Genomic DNA, 20,308 nt, shown 5'->3' with positions numbered 1-20,308 from the left:
TTTGGGGGATAAAATGAAAACATGGCTGAAAATTTTCCCTGAAACTTGCAGGTCTACATGCATTATAGCAATCCCATTCAGGTAACTTCTTTATATATATATATTTGATCACCTGAACTTGAAAAAAATGTAAAAGACTGGTGGAAATTATGACATCTTTACTTTAATCAGCATTCTTTAACTAAATTCAGATGTCTGAACCCCTAAGTGAAAACATCAGTAGGCTACAACTTGAAAAAAAAAAATGTTGATGATGATCTGGTTTCCTTTGTGTTAATTAATCATCTAAAAATCCAGCATTACTGCAAAAAAAGGGGACATTTTTTGGAACTTGAAACAAATTTTGAAGCAGTTTCCAATGTTTTTTCCAGAGCTAAATGAGACCACAGACCTTGGACTATTTCTTCTCTTTGCAGTAAAGCTGCAAAGAGAAGTCAAAGGCTCTTGACTGACAATGGCAGTTTAGTCATATCTTTTTAATCAGGGCCCTATGACACAAGCTTAGTAGGGGGAACCACTATGTCCTGCCCATATTCTCCTGTTTGTTTGACAGTGCATTAACCAGAGGGAAATCAGTTCATTTTAATGTGCAGAGAAGTTGAGAGCAATATCTTTACAGTCTGGTTATTTCTTTGAGCAGGGGTGTGTATGCGTGTGGGTGTGTGTGTTTGGAGCTGTGGATTGGGATTTTATTTTCCAAATAGCTGGAATCGCTCAAAACAAAGTGCTCTGACAGAACACAATTCCACTGATACGACATAAGATAGAACAATTTAATCTGTACTGCCATTCATTTATCCAGCTATCCATCCATGAACACACACACACACACACACACGCACACCCAGACAGACATGAGTAGAGACATACACATGTGCAAAGCTTCGAGCTGAGTCACTGAGGACAGAGCTTTGGTGGAAATGATCTCTTATCATCTTTGCACAGCTTTTTACTATCGTATGAGGCCTGATTGCCTAGTTTAGATAGGCATGACAAATGTGTTCAGTATAGAATGCCATTACTACTATATGCAATGACATTTAGGGACTATAACTCATTATGGATCCGGTTACATCTGGCAACCTCATGTGGGTTATCATCGCTCTTAGCAAACAATGGCCTGAGCAACTGATTTCCTCTAACAAGGCCTCATAGACGGGCCTGAGGAAATGATATCTGCCACAAGGACACAGCAAATGGACAACAGCCTGATGTGTATCTGATTGCACCAACAACAGATTGCATCACACCCATTCCATCTCGAATTATGCATTCAATTAATGCAGGAAAATACTTCGAGCAAAAGGACCATCACAAAATCAAACTGACATCAGGCAGCATTCTAAACAAATATATTTCTTCTCTCCTGGGCAATCACAAACACATTTAATGTTTTGCAACTGAGTTCAAATAAATCATATTTCCAAAAAGATTGTGTCGCCCCTTCCTATCATTGAGCTCAAATGTAATCAGTGACTTTATACTGTATATGCATTTGTATAAAGTCAAATGCATATACATAGGTACACTGACTGCTTTTGTAAACATTTATGAAGCCCCATAGTTCCATTGAAAGGAATACTTAACAATGCAACGTTTTGGAAACTTCTTCAAAGTGTAAGGTCCATAATGACTCAAGTAATGTGGAATATCTTGACTGACCACCACAGAACCCCAACCCTGCCTGACCTAAGAGATGCACTACTAGCCCTTTAAAATGAGTCAGAGCTGTTAAACCTGCAAAACATGTGCCATAAACCTTAGAATTATAAAATGGGATGTTATCAAATGAATCCCAAGTAATGTAAAGACTTCCTGCTTATGCTCTGGCTTAAAGTAGAACATCAAGTGCTTTCACTCTCTAAATAAGAAAAGGGACAGTACCTACAGCAGTGCTTCTCAATTCCAGTCCTCAGGCCCCCTGCTCTGCATGTTTTAGATGTACCTCTATTTCAGAGCAGCTGATTCAAATGACTGCATGACCATCAAGTGCTGCAGAAGCCTGTTAATCACCCACATATTCAAACCAGGTGTGTGGCAGAAGGGAAACACCTAAAACATGCAGGGCAGGGGGGCCTGAGGACCGGAATTGTGAAACGCTGACCTACAGGAACATAATTTGTGCTGATACCTGATTTTACATGGTGTATAACAAAATATCACTCATAGGTTTCAATCCCCCAAAAATATATATTTGCACTTAAACATTCCTTGTCTTGATTAATTCATTTAATTGTATTTGTTTGGGAGTTTTCAATTAATAAGCCTACTGTGTACTACTGGAAAGGCAGACAATTTAAGAGTAAAACATACTGTGTAGTTTATCATATGAGCTGATGAGCAGACAAACACATAAAAGCTGCATTTGAACCAAAAACAACGAGGACTACAGCCTTTTCAAGAATGACCTTGCCTGGTAAAAGTTTCTCTGTCATAAGCACAAAATTATCATATTTTTTTTTTACATCAGGATCTGAGATTAACTACTAGAGGCATAGATGCCTGTGTTTATGTTTAAGTGTAGCTGCAGCTAAGTTTCTCTGTGTGTGACTTGGCGTGTATTAAGGAAGATTTCCAAAGTGTATTGATGTCATGGCGAGAAAAAGAGCAAAGAGGAAAGAGGGACCATTACTCTTCTTTGACACCTGCCTGACCGCTCTATACATCCCAGCTGTGACCATAACAACCAAGCTGCCCTAGGGAATGAGCACTAAACGCCTCTGACCCCTTAAAACCGAACACACACGTTACAGTCATGCTGCCAGGTTCCAGCAAACGACCTACCAAAAACATACGCACAAATACAGATACAGGCAAAAATCGCTTTAGGATGACACTCAAGAATGCATCGCACACTTGACTTCACACGCGCACACAGTGCAGGTGACGGCTCTTTGTTTTTGTTTTATGATGGCAAAGAATTATACGAGCTTTAATGTAATTACAGGAGCAGAAAGGACACACTCTCTCTGCTTACTGATCTGTACTATGTCCTCTTGAGCCTGACAGACAGGAACATGCAGAGAGTTTTCGTCCAATCTCTAATGACTGCAGCACACCCATCCCACCATAATCTGTTCATTTCTATCCATTTGCAGGAGAACAGCAAGCCAGAGAGGTGTATGTGGGCGTGTGCATGCGTGTGTGTGTGTGTGTGTCTTATTATAACCAATCTGTTTCTGGGATTTCATTGGTTAAATCAAGACAAAATGGTGAACTGTTATGAGGTGGAAAGAGAAGCTTATCCGTTATCGTCAGATAAGCAGAAGATAACGGATGGAATATTGGAGAAGTAGAACAGTTGGTTGGAGGCTATAGTTATTTTGAGTTTTCAAATGCAGAAACCTTTGCATCCACAACATAATGGGACTTAAAATACTAACTAGATAACTTGTGAGGTCAATTTGTTCCACCTGATGTCCTTTAAGAATCTCAGAGTAAGTGAAGTAAAAGCAAAATCAAAACACTTTTCAAATTTTACTCATTGAAAGAAGTGAACTGCATAACACAAGTATGTCTTACTTTGTGTTGTTCTGTTCTGCAAAATACTAGTAAAGCCCGTCGTTGTTTGTCATTGTAATGAGGCAAAAGGTAAAAGTTTTTAAGTGGTGTAAATAATTTTCCAAAAAAAAAAAAAAAAAAAAAAAAAAAAAAAAAAAACATGGACAAAGTTGCTGTTTTGCACTGAAAGGTTTTAACAGTAAAAAGAGGAGCTAAATATTTTAATCTCCTCAGTCTCTTCAGCTCAACAAGTGACACAAAAAAACAGTAGTGATGGAAATTTTTCTGTAGGACATTTCTCTTGAGGTTGGTAACCATGACCACACAACACACCTTATCATCTGCCGGCTGAAAAGGAACTTCATGCATCACAAATATGACAAAAACAATTAGCAGCAAAGACAAAAACCCTGCAAATGCCACAACATTCTGGAGAATAAATTTTACCTTTTTTTTGTCTGTTTGCTTTGGAGGAACTTGCAGTCAAAGGGGCTGCAAGAGCAGATAAGCATTTGGGGTGTTAATTGTCAGCACTAATAGTTTGGCTGGGAATCAATGGCAACTTTATAGATGCACAAGCAGAAGCAAGCACAGAACAACAACTTGGGTGTTTTTCTTCATACCCCTGCTTTTCTAAAGTAGCATATCTTATTTCACCTCCATCTCTTTGCGCTCCGATAGAATGCTTTCTCTCCATTATATAGCAACCATTATTCCCTCCTTTCAGAGCTCATCATCCATCCTACCAACCTGTTTGTATCTCCTGGGTGATTTTGCAGTGCTTGTCCCTCTGAGTACTGTAGTGCAGGCAGAGAGTAACTATTTGTTTAATGCTAATGACAGCCAGATGTCTGATTTGCCACCTTCTGGAGTCATTATGCATCACAATGATTATTTTTTAAAGACAAAATATTAAGAACACACACCAACAGACATGGGTGATTTTACAATGACATTTACATATCTACTAATTTGCACGTCTGATTTCCTTAAAAATGTTCATTTGTGTCAACTGATTAAAATTCTGAAGAATTAAATTCAACAGAAAGATTTTACAAAAAGCAAAACTTTTTTTAAAAAAAAAGGTGCCTTTTAAATACAATAGAATATTGATTAAAACTATGTAGAAGGTGTCACTTTATTCCCTGATTAAAATGTGTCCTGATGAGGCTTGTTTGCCAAATTTAGAGAACCTTTAAACAACAACAACAGCCTTCAAAACGGTATTAGGCCTGTAGTTTTATATCAAGCTCATCATTTAGGAACAATTTCCCTCTTCCTTACTATTCACAACTCAAGTTTACTGGAATGATGGTGATAAAATTTGCACTAAAAGGAAGCCTAGGGCTCACTGTAAGTCTGAGGTTTGAGACAATGAGGTTTGAATGTGACTGAAGGCTTCCAGTTCAGCTGAATGTGGGCCATGTTAGTTGGGTCAAACTGATGCTGCACATCTCAGGTTGTTTACTTCAGTTGTCTTCACAAACATTGAAATTATGCCAAGTTATGAAACCCATGTGATGTTCTCACGAATGTCTCAGTTGATTTGCTTGCAGTTTTACAGAACTGTTCGAGGAGAGCCAGAGGTCAAAAAGGGTTGAAGTAAAGAAAAGCACGATTATTTTTTGTATTAATTTTAAACTGACTTTCAATTAATAAAATACCAGAGTTAACCATTTAACACACAAGATCACACCAAGAATGAGAACAGATAATATTAAAGCACTTGGTTATGAGCTAAATAAGTTTTTTTAAAAAGCCCTGCAGATCAGTAGCAGGAAAAGATCAAAAAGAATCAATTGTGTAACAATAGCACCGTCAACAGCAGCATTCTTCTTATTCTATTTTAGCAAAATGCTCCAGAGTAATTGCCTTAATGTTCAACAATGTCAGTGTGGGATGAATCAGTCCATCTTGAAGAATTGCATTTACCAACTGCTGAGATATTCTCAAAAGTGCCTCCACCTACACATCCACTCAAAGAATATCTCCCATTCTTCTCCGACCTGCTGTGTGCACATTTCAACTGCTTTACAAGCAATAAACACAGCAGCTGGTTACTGTGGTTTTGGATTAAATTTACTTGTTGCCTTTATTGTGAGTACTTGCCCAGGCTCTTGGGGACATCAGCACGTACATATACATTGCAAATAATGTCAAGCTCGGACTGCACAGTGTTGCAGTTGGTAGAGCTGTTGCCTTGCAGCAAGAAGGTCCTGGGTTCGATTCCCGGCCCGGGGTCTTTCTGCATGGAGTTTGCATGTTCTCCCTGTGCATGCGTGGGTTCTCTCCGGGTTCTCCAGCTTCCTCCCACAGTCCAAAAACATGACTGTCAGGTTAATTGGTTTCTCTAAATTTTCCCTAGGTGTGAGTGTGTGTGTGAATGGTTGTGTATCCTGTATGTCTCTGTGTTGCCCTGCGACAGACTGGCGACCTGTCCAGGGTGACCTCGCCTCTCGCCCAGAACGTAGCTGGAGATAGGCACCAGCAACCCTCCCGACCCCATTAGGGACAAAGGTGAACAGAAAATGGATGGATGGATGGATAATGTCAAGCTCACATTAAATAAGCGAGATTGTGAAAAGTCAGTGAATTTCAGTCAGACACAGTGTAAATCATTCCCAGCTTGACCTTTTCCAAATTTAAATATAGCCATAAAACTCCATGTAAAAGTAAATTATTTTTCTGATTGCTCTGTTGCGATAGAGTAAAAGTTGTGTTTTAGAGAGGTTTTAGTTTTTCACCACTCCCATTATGAAGCAAAGCATAGATTGAGGCACTGATACTGTGTGGCAGGATGTGATGGGGCAGTGAGTCCGTTTCTACTGGAGCTTAACAAAAATTCACGCATAACTGCTTAAATAACTACAATATCCTGGCTGTAGGCATTGCTACGGGGAAGGCACTTGAGAACAGTCATAACCATATGTGCGAGTGTATGTGCGGCACGTCTGTCTGTGTGTTACAATTATGTGTGTGTCACAGTATCTGTTGTAAAGCCAGCTTCAGGGCTTATAAAAGACTTTTATCACAAGGACTCAGTCGTCTCGCTCAAGCCCTTCAGGCCACTGGCGGCCCTGACTCAGACAAAGGTCAGCAATTACTGCTCACATTTAGTAAACTTTATTGCAGTGCAAAGCCAGACATGTTTATATATATATATATATATATATATATATATATATATATATATATATATATATATATATATATATATATATATATATATATTAGAAATTCCATTCACAAAAAGCAATAATTTTCATCAAATTTTTCTTTTTTTTTTTTTTGACATTACAACCACAAACCTCAATGTATTTTACTAGAGTTTTGCGTGAATCAAAGTAGCTCACAATGTTGATGGGAATAGGGAAATTAAACACGGTTTTCACAGTGTTGTCTGCTTTTGTATTAAGCCTCCTTTATGCTTGTACTTCTAATTAAAATCCAGTGCAACCGATTGCTTTCAGAAGTCGCCTAATTAGAACGTTTACCTGCATTCAATTCAATTCCACTATATGTATATGGTTGTTCTACGAAGGCCTTAGAGGTTTGTTAAAGAACACTGCAGAACAAACAGCGAGATGCACACAAAGTTGCGCCGACATTTAAAGCAGGGTTGGGTTATATGCCCTGGTTCAGAGTTTCATTCCACGATAAAACATGATGGTGTTCTCCTCAGCAATCCAAGGAAGTCTGTCAGAGTTAATGGGAAAGAGGGTGGAGCTAAATAAAAGTTCTGGAAGTAAATCTGATTGAGGAAGCAAAAGGAAGTCAGATCTAATGTAATAGTTTAGATCAAACCAAATTCATGTTTTAGCATGGCCCAAGTCAAAGTCAGATTAAAGTCAAGCTGAATTTGCTACAGATTTAGTCTGTTCTCCATCCAATGATATCAAGCTCAATGTAATCCATAAATAAAGACAAAAAAGTGTAGTTAATGTACAAAGCTGGTAGAGAATCAAACCCAAAAGTCATTCTACAAAGTACTGACTCTGTGGAAGTGAATCCAGATCCGCATCTCACAATTTGGACTTTTTGATAATGTATCATTTCCCCTGTCCAGTTTGTATTCATGCACAGTTTTGTGTTGGTCTTTCCCATTGGATCCCTACAAAACTTTGTGTTTGGAAAATTAATACTTGAATGCTTTTGCAGAGGACTAGAACACAAAGCATTAGATCTCGAAAGCTCTTGCACATACTTGATTGCGTGGAGCAATACCTTTAAAAAAAAAAAAAAAAAAAAAGCCATTAAACTCTTTAGCCCCAGAGAAACAATGCAAATGGTATTACATTAAGAGCCAATAAGAATTAGGAGGTTGGTCATTTCCTCTTTCCTGCGCTGAAGATGACATAACCCTATTTTGGGATTTCCATCTAATAGCCCTACACATCTCTCTCTCTCTACTCTCTCATTCTCCCCCGAGATCCTGTTCATTCTATGAGAAAGGCTGCTCCACATTGATCCCTGCTATCTGTGCCAGGTCAGCGGCTACAGCCAAGCTCAGCACTATCCGTATGCCTTGAGAGAACCCTAACTGTGACACGCTGCTGTCTCCTACTATCCCAGAACGTTCAAACTCCACTGAGAGTGGTGGCGGGTGATCTTCGCTGAGCCTTCTGGGTCACGACGCAGCACTAAGGAGATGTCAGATATGTAGATAACATGCGATATCAAGCCCTGACACAGACGACGCTGCTTCGTTTGAGCCCGTCAGATTCTTTTATGCGACGGCTCCAAGGTGAGTTGAATTGATTGAATCAGCAAGTTCAACCAAAGGTTACTTTGCGACGCGCTTTCCGCGAAAGTCAATGGCTTTGCCACACTTTGGCACAGCAGTTTCTTCACAGCCACAAGAGGGCCAACAACTCTGAACTGGCTTGGTTTGACTTGAGACCTATGTTTAGCAGCACAGTGACCTCCATTATGGTAATGCCTTTTCACTAAAAATCTAACTTCTTCTGACAAAATGACAGAAAGCCTTACAGACGCTCAGGGGGGGTGTTCAGCCTCCTGTGAACAAGTGTACTGTACAGTGGTTTCAGGCTTGCCAACATGTGCACAAACATGACATGTCGCATCTAGCCCTTTGAGGAGGAGCAGAGTGGGCATTTCAGATCTGCCCACACTATCTCTGAACATAGGTCACCACCATCACAGTCTCAGGGGTCCACTGTATCCAGACATATACTATAAATGCATATATGTATTTAAATGCATCTGGTGGAGCACACATTGACAGGAGATGCATCCCCAGCTTACAGAACGAGCAGAGTTGAGGTTTTATTGATTTGCCTTTAAAAGATGCATGAGATCACTCTTCTTTGACAAGCCAGAACTTCAGGAACATGAGAGCTACGAAAGTTCAATCCCTTTAAGAACTCCAATTGAGCCTGCAATCTCTTCTACAAAATGGAAAAGTGCTGTCAAAGTCCTCACGGGAGTGAAATTTTGAGGAGATTACAATGATTTTCTTGTTGTCTCAGATGAGATTATAATCATCACAAACGTGGAAAGTAAAAGGTAATTGGATGACTGTGAAAATCCCTTGTTTTCATTTAAATTTCATGAAGCTGCTCAAATGAGGAGAAAGTCTCAAATTTAGCATTTGATGATTGTTCTAAATTATGTAAGTTGAGGCACGTTTATTATAGTAGAAAATTTATATAACTGCAAGGGGACCACATTGTTATTGAGGTTATTCACCTAAAAAAAAAAAAATGTCAGATTGAACCGATCATGGACCAGGAATTTTTTTAAATTCTGCTTTTATAATCAAGCAAACCTTTGAGTGTTTGCTTTTGCTTCGATTTGGCTTTTAGCTCACATTATTTAATTAAAATGACTTTTTTTTTTCATCAAAAGCCTCAAGGAGACAATTACGGTAGTCTTATGGTCCTATCAAATCCATCTTAACATTCTTAAACCCACTTTGTGTCTTAGTTTTATAACATTATAATGAAATATAACAATTTATTTTAGTCACAGGGTTTCACAAGCTACAAAGTCTATTTAATAGTTGAAATTAGAACCTTAATGTCAATGACAGGAAACTTGCAGGATAGGATTTTATGGCTATTTCTCTATTTCTTCCAACACGTAGCAGTTACAGCACTTTGCTGAAATATTATTTTGCCATAAATGTTTTCATATTGCACCATTTTATATATCTTACTGGGATTTTAGTTGATGGGCCAACAGAAAGAAGTGTTACTTGTGAATGTGAAGGATTTGTGTTTTAAGATGTTTCACAAATAAAAAAATCTGAACAATGATAAAGATTTGCATTCCGTCGATAGTCTCGCCCCTTTTTATAACTTGTACAGCTGTATGTCACTGGGAATAGATCTGCACTTGCAAATCTAGAAACTAGAGACTCAAACTTCTTTCCAAAATATAACAACATTCAGATTGGATGGAGATAATCTGAACAGCAATTTTTAGGTGTTTTCACCGATTCTTAGTGGGAGCAAGGTCTGGGGCTTGTCTGAGCCATGCACTTAAAAGCTGATTCTTGGCTCATCTGATGAGAACAGCATCTTCTGCATTTGCTGTGTCCCACTACAAACTTTGAACAGGAGCTATTGTGCTTTTCTTTGGCTTTTTTTAATTGTTTTTTTCTTCCATAAGGAAAAAAAAAAAGTGGAGCACATGATTAATAGTTTTTCTGTAGACATATTCTCACACCTGAGCTGGGATTCTCTGAAGCTCCTTCAGTTGTTGCCATGGGCGTTTTGGATGCTTCTCTGATTAATCTGTGCATTTCTGATACCTGATCAAATTACACAGAGTTTAACTCCGTTTCTGAAAGCAATTTGTTCCAATGGAGGGTATATTTAGAGGAGTCAGTGTGTAGGCGATTAAATTAGTATGTGATATTTTTAACAACGCAAATGAAAAAAATTTTTTTATGAAAACTATATTTTGTTTTCCATCTACTTCATCACTTTGTGTAGTTATTTAGCATCAATTCCAAGTACAATACAATGTTTGCAGTCATAACGTGATAACATATGAAACCGTTTGTGAGCACTTTATCTCTTTCCTAATAAGGTGATTTTTCGTCCCACTGACAGAGCAATATCAAAGTCCTATCACTCATCCCATAAGCTGGTGAACTAGCCTAGCACCCACTGAACACCCAAAGTCTCTCTTCCATCTTCTTCCGGTGCTTCCTGTCCCTCCAAAGCTTTGATCCTCTAAGCCCACAGAGCTTCAGTATCAGTCCTTGGTTACACTAAAACCCAAGCTCACTCATCTAGAGTTGCAACAGAGGACCAACATGTGCCTCACTGCTAAGCCTCTCAGTTGATATAATCCTTCTTGCTTCTTGTCTTCCCCAAAAACAGTCTGCTTTCAACCCAGAAGATGCATTATCAGTCGAACTCTGAGTCTAAAATGCCTAAATTACTGAAACATCTGAGGAATGACGCGTAAGCTGATCACAACAGTTTGACACCATCTCCGAGATGCTTATCTACAGCCCATTTTCCTCTGCAGCACTTTCAGCCTCCTCCTTGCTCTAACTAACCTTCTGCTCTCACGTCTTTCACTACCGAAAAAACCCCAGAGTGCCTCTCTATCAGCATCACTAGCACCACCACCCAATTCCACACCACCAGGGGAAATGGACTGGGCCTGCTCAGTCTACCGATGGCTCCACTGACAGGGGATAAAGGGATAAAAAGCCTCTGCTCAGGGACTGATTACTTACATCTGCCAAGCTAAATCCCAGTGCCCACATCGTAGACACTCATACATGTACAAACATCACATGGGCACACACTTGGCCTGCTGCTAGCAGCAACAAATGCACTCATGCATGTATTGTTTTCTGACATAAGCATGTGGTATACAGAAAACTATGTATATGTGTGAGTGTGTGTCTGTGTAAGCAAATGGTCTAACAACATTTAATCAAGTGTAAGTCAGAGATGATTTAGAAGAAAATATTTATTGAAAACATTTTAAATTGTTAAAAGCACAACCTCTAAAAACAGAATAGATATGGTGGCTACTATTTCTTTTTTACTTTAGAGTTGTTCAAAAACTTGATCAGCATTCTAATTTAAACAGGTGTCTAAACCAAATTAAACACTGCAATAGAGTGCAGTGTTTAATTCCCTTTCACCGTGACATTATACATAACAAAGGAGTACAATCTCATAAGTGTCCCTGATTGGCAGTATTAGAGAACACTGGCATTCCCAACAAGCGGATGTGAGGGTGACCCACTGACCTCCTGCTTCCAGCTCATCTTTTTCTCCAGGGGATTGGAGGAGGGAAATCATACCTCACGTAACATATTAATCCTTTGGTTTCTAAGCATGTCGCCTCTGAGGGCTTACCCTGGTCAACAGAGCTTTATATGTCTGTGTCCCACAACAAACACACCTGTGCACATACAAGGGTATGTGTGCCAGAAAAATCACAGTCACTGTCAACTTATTGATGACACGGTTGTACCTGTATTTGATCTGCAACCTTATGCAAATCTGAGACAGTACTTTGGTTAGCTTATTTCAGTAGTGTCAAAAGTCAGACCTCGAGGGCCGGTTATGCTGCATGTTTTACTTCTCTGGATCAACACACCTGAATCAAATGATGGCTCATTAGCAGGCCTCTGCATAACTGTCATGGTGAGGAGTTAGTTTGACCATTTCAATCAGCTGAGTTGGAGCAGAAACATGTTTAAAACTGGCAAGACACTGGACCTTGAGGACTTGAGCTGGACACCCATGGCTTAGTCAGTTTCTCATTTCCTTGCATAAAGACAGTCTGCTAAATTGGCAAACATGGTAATATGTGGCCTGTAGGGAACACGAATTACCTGATCTTACTGAGAACAACTTGTCCGCAAAGAAACAAAGAAAAACTCATGGGCCACCCGAATTTCATTTTAATCAGCTCTTAACGTTAACTTGCATTTCGGAAGCTTTATTCTATTTTTTTTATGATCAGTGAACACACCACACAACCAGGTTACAATAAATGGAAAACTCTTCAGTGAGGATGTTGTTGCTAAGTGAAAAAGTGGTTAGCTACATGTTTACTATCCCATTGTGTGTGTGTGGTTTAATCTGTAAGCAAAGGTTTCACTGTATACAGTGGACTGATTGAAGTACACCAATGTTTATTTGCCTACTTTTGAGGTTTTAATGACATGTGTCATATGGTATTTTTGTCATGCATGCCATTTTAATAATGCTAACTATGTCTTAAATGCTGTAATTTTGTTTGCTTCCAATATAAATAGTGATCACTCAAGGCCAGAATCCTTGAAAAAAGAAAGTTTAAAGTTGTTCTTACATCTTCTATGTGTTTAAGAATTAATAAATGTTTGACAAGTAAGCGAAATGACATGTGCTTCGAATGGATTTAAATATATGACCGTGACAATTACACAGGTAGAGTACACATACAAAATATTTGATGCATCGGTGCATCTTAAACATGGTTTGTTTAAAAATTATGTACATTTTTTTTGTTAGTAAATTTTCATGTCATCCCAATTTACCATATGCACTGAGGCTGTATAGAGCAAACTGTTTCACGTAATTTGGGAAGGCATTTAAAGGTGAGACAGATTGCACAAATTCCGATTAACTGTTGGAAAGTAACAAAATTAAAGGCAGAGAACCACTAAGCTCTCCAACAGGGGTTACGCCAGGAGTTACGCCAGGAGTTACTATGTGTCGTCTGCTACAATGGTGTCAATTAATATCACCCTAATAATTTTTTATCAGAATTTGTACTTTCATATTTTTCTGTTAAGGTTTGTTAGTGTGCATAAATAGAAGTTGAAACATTTAGGTAGAGGAAGAAATTACAACGATAGTGGAGTGGGGGGAAAAAAGTAGGGAACATAAACAACAAGAGGAAGGAGGACCTGATGGAAAGAACTAAGAGTAGTTTAGAGAAAAACACTTTGATGTCTGAATGACACTACTGTGTGAAATGCAATAAAAACATTTATATAAACTTTTTTTCCCCACATTCCACTGAACTGACACTTTGAGGAATTCAGTAAGAGACGTTTAATTTAACAACTCTTGACAATAAAATTCAAAATTCATCTTATATTCGGGAGGGAATCGTCCACGGTGGCTACAAAGCCAGAACCCCCACTGTGCAAATGCATAGTTGCGGCCGTTTAAAGAGGGACGCATCGCGCATCCGATTACCGCCATCTTCAGGCGTGATAAGTAGCGTCTCTTTAATCTCCAGGAAGATGCACTGATTCGTGACTGAAAAAGCAGCGTAGAAAGTGACGTTTGCAACAAGAAAAAAAAAAGAGCGCAGCGTTTGACTGAAAGCCAGTTTGGTGAATGACATCCTAAGATTGTGGCAACTAAAGAAATGTTTACACCAGAGCATATGACTCAAGAGTGGCAGGATGATGCAGTGGCTGATGGTGACATCAGCGATGGCATTATAACCCTATACTGTACTGTCGATCACTTTGGTGCAATGGGAACACAGGCACCAAAACCAGGAAGGCACGGACTCCAAACAAAACAAGAAGCAGCGTATCCGCCGTTTGGACACACACGCAGCAAAGCGCTGCGAGGGTGTGCACACACACGCACGTGCACGCATCGGGCGACACGTGCACTCACACACACGCCCGCTTACCTCAGTGTCATAGATTTTGGTGATGAGTGAAAACGGGTACTCCCCGGAGTCGTTTATGTGCTCGATGGCCAGCTGAACCGCTGGTTCGATTCCCTGGCTGATGCTGCTCATCAGGGCCGACTCGTTCATTGGCATCAGCACCATGATGTTCAACGCTTCCTCCTTCTTAAGGAACCAGCTGTTGTCCTGTTCGTGTTTGGTGCGGTCGTTGCACACCTTTGCCACGCCGGGGTGAAATAGCAAAGCGAAGAGGAGCAGGCGTCCCGCTGGGAGGAACATCTCCCAACCGCTGCAGTCCCTCCGGGTTGGAGCCATGCTGCCGTGCAGGGCGGGAGGGGAGAGGGTGGGGGTGACCAGAATGAAATCCCACCGTAGACCTCACTGCCCGGGCATCACAAATTCGGGATGCTCAGATGCCCACCTCTGAGTGAAAATTCCTAATTTAAAGCAGAACATGCGCAGCAGCCACCCCGCAGTACAGGCAAACTGAAACAATATTTCTGCTTTTGTACCAACACCTCCGTGAGAATATTCCAAGGGCTCAGAGTCGCGTTGCGGAGGGAGATTTACAGCCTCCCCGTGTCCGTCATCTAAACGATTTTCTGTAATTCAAAACAGCTCCTCGAGCTTAAATCTGAAGCACTTATCACAAGATGTTCTGAACGTCGCCCGAGAAACACGGAGAAAAACAAGCCCATAGATGTAGATGGAAATCACTCTTGCTGACAGTTCTCTCCTCCGAAGTAAATCCCCAGCCAAGAGATGTCAAATTTGTGCATCACTGCCAAACGCGGAGTCAGTGTGGGGGGAAAACAGAAGCTGTGAAATCGAGGTAAGACAGTAATGCGACAAAAATACAATAATAATAAAAATAAAAATAAAAAAAACACGGAACAGCGCTGAAGTTAAAAAGGCTGATTGCACAAGTCCGAAAAAGAGAGAGGTCGGGAGAGTTTGTCCTGACAGCCTGCGGGACTGGGATGCTCATCTCCGATAGTGCGTCAGAGAAGCGCTGCTGCCGCCGCCGCTGCTCACCGTGCGCGCAAGAGGGAGCACTGAATGTGGAGGAGGAGAGGAAACGAGGGAAGGAGGGGGGTGGAAAAGGCTGCATAGGCTTTCTGCGGGGCAGACTCAACGGCTTCACAACCAAAGGGTGATTTACTGTGCTTTTATGTTACATCAGACAGACGGAGGTCCAAAACCACAGAGCGGGCTGGGTAAATGTATAAGTTTTTTTCAAATGAAAGTGATGAGCATGTCGCGCTGTCACATAAAAGAGATAAGCTATATTTTTAGTTCCTCGTTAGAACTGCTGATCCTCGGGATGAGGATTGTTCCCGTGCACAGGCAGCTGGGATTTGATTCCCAGTGCAGCTCTATAACACCTGCCGGGTTCTTTTTTTTTATGTGTTAAACAATATTTACCCAGGGGCGGAAAAAAGTGTACCAAGTTTGTTCATTTCTAACATACTTTTTTAGAGAAAAATAACTGTACTGTATGTCTTAAGGGTTTGTTTTTATATCCCAGGGATATTACCTCAAACAGCCTATTTAAAGATTTATCACGGAAGTGTGACAAAATTGTATATAGAGATGAAACATCCAATAAAACGTCCCAAAGCATACTAAAACTGGATTTGGATATTTTTGTCCAAAGAAGACGGTGAAGTAATAACTTCACCTGGACCACTGTCCTGCATGTTTTATGCAAGTCTCTGCTCCAGAACTCCTGATTTAAATGATTGCATGACCTCCTCTGCAGCCACCAAGTGCTGCAGAATCCTGTTAATCACCTGCTTATTCAAGTCACCTGTGTGGTAGAGGGGAATCACCTAAAACGTGCAGGGCAGCGCTCCCTGAGAACTGGAACTGAGAAACACCGACTTTGTCTAATGGCTATCCATCCCCACTATTTGGGAAACACGGAATGTTAAACCATGCTTTTCTGTTTTGGAACAACTGGGCAATGAAGAGGCATTAGCTCTGTCCATGGTGCTGAACTGTCCATGCCATTCTGTTGCTGCGGCTCTGCTGACCATGTTTCTATGTGGAAATTAGCTTTTACCCTGGGGCAGTGTGCACATTTTGTTTCCTGGCTACTTACAAACAGATTTCTATTCTCAAGCAGCACTGAATAAATAAATAAATAAATCTCTCTCTATATATATATATATACATATACACACACACCCACACAGATACACTTTTTTGGAGAGCTTTTCATACTTCAGGGTATTGTTTAACCTAGCTGGGGACAAAAAGAATTATAAGAGGACAATTATTTTTAGTTGAGGGGAAAAAAAGGTAGCGTTTCCCCTTATTACGTGAAATAATTTCAGTGAAATGCCCCATGCACCAGTCCAACATTGGTCTGGAGAAAGCTTGCCCGTCATTCAATTTCATCTACGTTTGTGGGTTTTCTTTCCACATGTACAGCCCACTTCAAGTAACCTTTTTTAATTACTTTGATATCTGGGCTTTGACTAGGCCAAGATCTGGCCATATGCAAAAGTGTTTTTCCTTCTTTTACCACTTAATTCCCCCTACCTCCCTCTCCTGCACAGCTTGGAGCATATTTTAGTGTTCAACTTAAAAGACAAAATAATGCTCTGACAAATCATTAGAAAAACATTTTAAATATTTACATCTGACTTATTCAAATGTTTTACAGCAATCAGAATCAGTGCCAAACTTTTATGAAAATTATAGGTTGTGTTTAGTCCTTCAGGAGTTTGCCAAGACCGAACTCTGCCAAGTGTCAGTGGAGGTAACAAAAGTATCAAAATATAGTAAAACAGGAACTAAACTTTAACAAAAAAGAAAAGACAAATACAAATCACAAAAGCCAAGAAATTTTGACAAGAGGTGAAACTGAAACCAATCAAAACCAAACAAAGTTTTCTCTGTAAAGTCAGTCACACACACCACAGAAAAGAACCATCACATACTTTTCAAAGAGAAGAAATTATTTCACAGGTCATTCAAGCTTTAGCACAACTAAAATTCATAAAGTCAACTCTCAAATTCTAACAAGCTTTTAAAACGCAAAGACAGAAGCATATATTTGTACTTCCATTAACCCACAATGTATAATTCATTTTCAAAATAGTAGATGGAATGTATTGCTGTAATTGTCATATTGAGATTTTATGCCCATGTTTTTTATGGTAGAAACATGCAGGCAAGAACCAGGAAAAGGGTAGCAGCTAGTGATGAGCCGAGGCTTCGAGGCGTGTGTCGAGTAACGGAGGGGGCGTTTCCGTAAAGCGCGTATCGAGGCTTGCTTCATTTAGGGGAGGAGCCGAAAACGATGACGTCCGAAGCCTCGCTGCCCGGCTGTACCACGTGACTGCTTCGGGAAATGGCTCAGATTTTGTCGCGCGGTTTGACAGCTTTATAAACCCCACAGGCTCCATTCAAAATGTGGGTTGTTGTAGGCGAGTTATGGTCAGTTGAGAGAGTGGACAGAGTTTTGATAGTTTGGATAGCAGAGTTTGGATAATGTTTATTTAGTTTGAGACAGTTAGTTTGGTGTTTGGAGAGTTTAGGAGAGAGATAGATAGATAGGAGATTTAGGAGCGCGAAGACAGGATAGGAGTAGGATGGAGCCAGTAAGGTGAACTGAACATTTGCAGATGCATTAGGTTTGCTTATGAGGAACTGTATTTTTCACTGTTTCTTATTTTCTGTAAAGGTGAGGTGTTTATTGTGCACCAAGGAGTTGGGGTACAATAATAACACCTCATCCATGCTAAGACACTACCGTGCCTTGCATGAGAATAGGGAGGAAACTGGAGCTTCACCCAGCCAAGGTATTTCATTACTATAGCTACTATATACTATACTATAATCATCGGTCACTGTACCCCAATCTGTACAAACTTGCACTTATTTACTTATGCACCCCGGCATTATCTGTGCCATGTGAGCGTGTCTTTTCAAAGGCTGGAGAAGTAGTGTCAAAAAAGAGAAATCGTTTGAAACCTAAAACTGTGGAGAAATTGTTGTTTCTTAATAAAAATGAATGAAATCATCCAAGTTACACAAGCATTAGCCTATTCACTACCCCCTCCCTAGTTCCACAAGCACTTTCACTGTCCTCTGCCTGATTAAGCTCATGCCATTTTTCTAGAGTCACAGAAAAACATTATTACAGAACATGCCATATCACATGACACTACTATTTTGGGAATAATTACACACAGAGAATACATTCAAACAATATTTTATTGTTCAAACAATATTTTATTGTACACATATGTACACCTTTTGTGAAGTCATTCCCAAGACCCATAATAGACAAAAATTCAATGCATCACATGTGTTAAGATACAGCGGGCTGTGATTGTACACCTGGCCAGTAGGTGGTGTCGTGTGCACATGAAGCCTCAAGAAATGAACCCTTTCTCGAACCATTTGGCTCAAGTGGTACAATGCCTCATGAGGCTTCATCTCACCATCACTAGTAGCAGCTGAAAAACTAAGTTTTTATAATCAATCTTTTAAAAAAGAAAAATATTTGTAGCTTTACCCAAGATAACAGGACATCAATGGGATGAGTAACAGTCAAGGTGCTGGATAATCACAACAAGCTATGCAGAGAACAACAGCAGCTCCACAGAGAAACGCAAGAGAGGAGTGAGTGGAGCACAATGAAGTCAGGGAGTTATGTATATGTTGTGGAAGGACTGGAAATAGAGGAACCAGAGGAGTTAATCGGAGTGAAGTGGAAACAGCTGAGGGAGATTGCAGGCAGAGGAGACCGAGGTGATTGGTAACAGCTGTGCTGAGAAGCAGCCTGAGGAAGGGTGAAAGATGAACAGAGAGGACTAATGGACGGAAGACCATAGATCTAACCAAGAAAAAAACCCAGACAATATTATAAACATTAATCTAAAGAAACAACCCCCAGGACAAAGGATAATAAGTGCATCAATGAACTAACACTAACCCAAAGCAGAGAAAAGTCATGCTGGTTTGACTGAAATGTGGCTAACTCTAATATTTAAATATATATATATATATATATATATATATATATATATATATATATATATATATATATATATATATATATATATATATATATATATATGACATTTGAAATATGAGGCCTAGCAACTTTTAGTCCAAACAGCTACATTCTGATGCTGCTCTTGTTAAATGTTTCTTTAAACAAAACTCATCTCCATTTTGAGATTTAAAAGACATTGTTTCATATTAAGTCAATCCTTCAGAAAAGGTCTTGACCTGGCTAAAGGTTGCCTATGTTATATTCCTATTTCATCCACTCTTTCACTAACAAAAGATTATGGGAGGAGAGTGTTTGTGGCTCCCTGAGGCTGGAGAGAATTTAAAAATAAGGATGAAAATGTTAAAATGCAGAAAATGAATTATGCTCTTCTTTTCAAACATACAATAGTCACCATGTTGCTGGGTAATCATCTCCTTTCTGTAGTTGTTCTTTTCAACTCTGAGAAGTCCAGATGAGGAAGTAGGTCGAGCTGACACCCCATCTGTTTGCTTTACACAAGACAGCATCGATCCCTGCTCAGAACATGTTTTCCCACGCCAAGACAGCTTTGAATAAGTCATATTAATCACATATAGCAGCAATAAATGTAATTTTTGAAAATATTGAAGTAACAAAGTTACAGTTATCCATTACTATGATCGATTAACCGATAACCTGATTGCGAAAAATTTTGTCTGATATCGAAATACCATGTGTTAGGTCGTGATTATTGTGGATTCCAAATTGAAAATGTCAATTTCAAGTCAGATTAAGAGTCCTTTATTAAGATTTCGATCATAGTCCTCGTGCTTCTTTCCTAAACTAGGTGTCAAGGCAATAACTCAGCACTAATTAGAACATACTCATGTAGGATGAAGGGCACAGTGAAATAATTATTCAGATGTTGGCACTTGAGCAATCAGATGAAATTTTTATGACCCATGACAACAGCATGTGGCAATTAAAGACAACAGCTTGCCGGTGCTATGAATGCGCTTGACGATGTAAAGTCTGTCATCCTCATAGTATAGACGGCTGTAGAAGTTAATAGAAAACACTTATTCATGTTTACAGAACCTTGGAAAACTGGTTATGACATGGCAACCACAAATTTCAGGGCCTTTGTGTGACAGACCAAAACAAAGCTGCATATGA

At 39.7% G+C, this 20,308-nt stretch overlaps 1 protein-coding gene across 2 annotated transcripts in view; it reads right to left on the bottom strand.

Annotated features, from left to right (window-relative positions):
• Positions 1–18,791, bottom strand: part of gabbr2 (gamma-aminobutyric acid (GABA) B receptor, 2) — a 189,340-nt gene extending 170,549 nt beyond the window's left edge. Inside the window, exon 1 of one of the 2 annotated variants that reach the window (XM_044138689.1) lies at positions 18,671–18,791. Coding sequence is in view for 1 of the 2 variants with exons in the window: in XM_044138688.1 (XP_043994623.1) it covers positions 14,140–14,454 (315 nt within the window). In the remaining variant the exon portion in view is untranslated. Of the gene's footprint in view, positions 1–14,139; positions 15,117–18,670 lie in introns of those variants that run through there. The other variant, XM_044138688.1, reaches the window with a different exon arrangement.
• Positions 18,792–20,308: the final 1,517 nt, after the last annotated feature.

Source organism: Gambusia affinis, linkage group LG14 (assembly GCF_019740435.1).
Source record: "Gambusia affinis linkage group LG14, SWU_Gaff_1.0, whole genome shotgun sequence".
In the NCBI taxonomy this organism is placed as follows: Eukaryota; Metazoa; Chordata; class Actinopteri; order Cyprinodontiformes; family Poeciliidae; genus Gambusia; species Gambusia affinis.
Note: the sequence above shows the minus strand (reverse complement) of the source record. Positions and strands in the feature narration are given on the sequence as shown.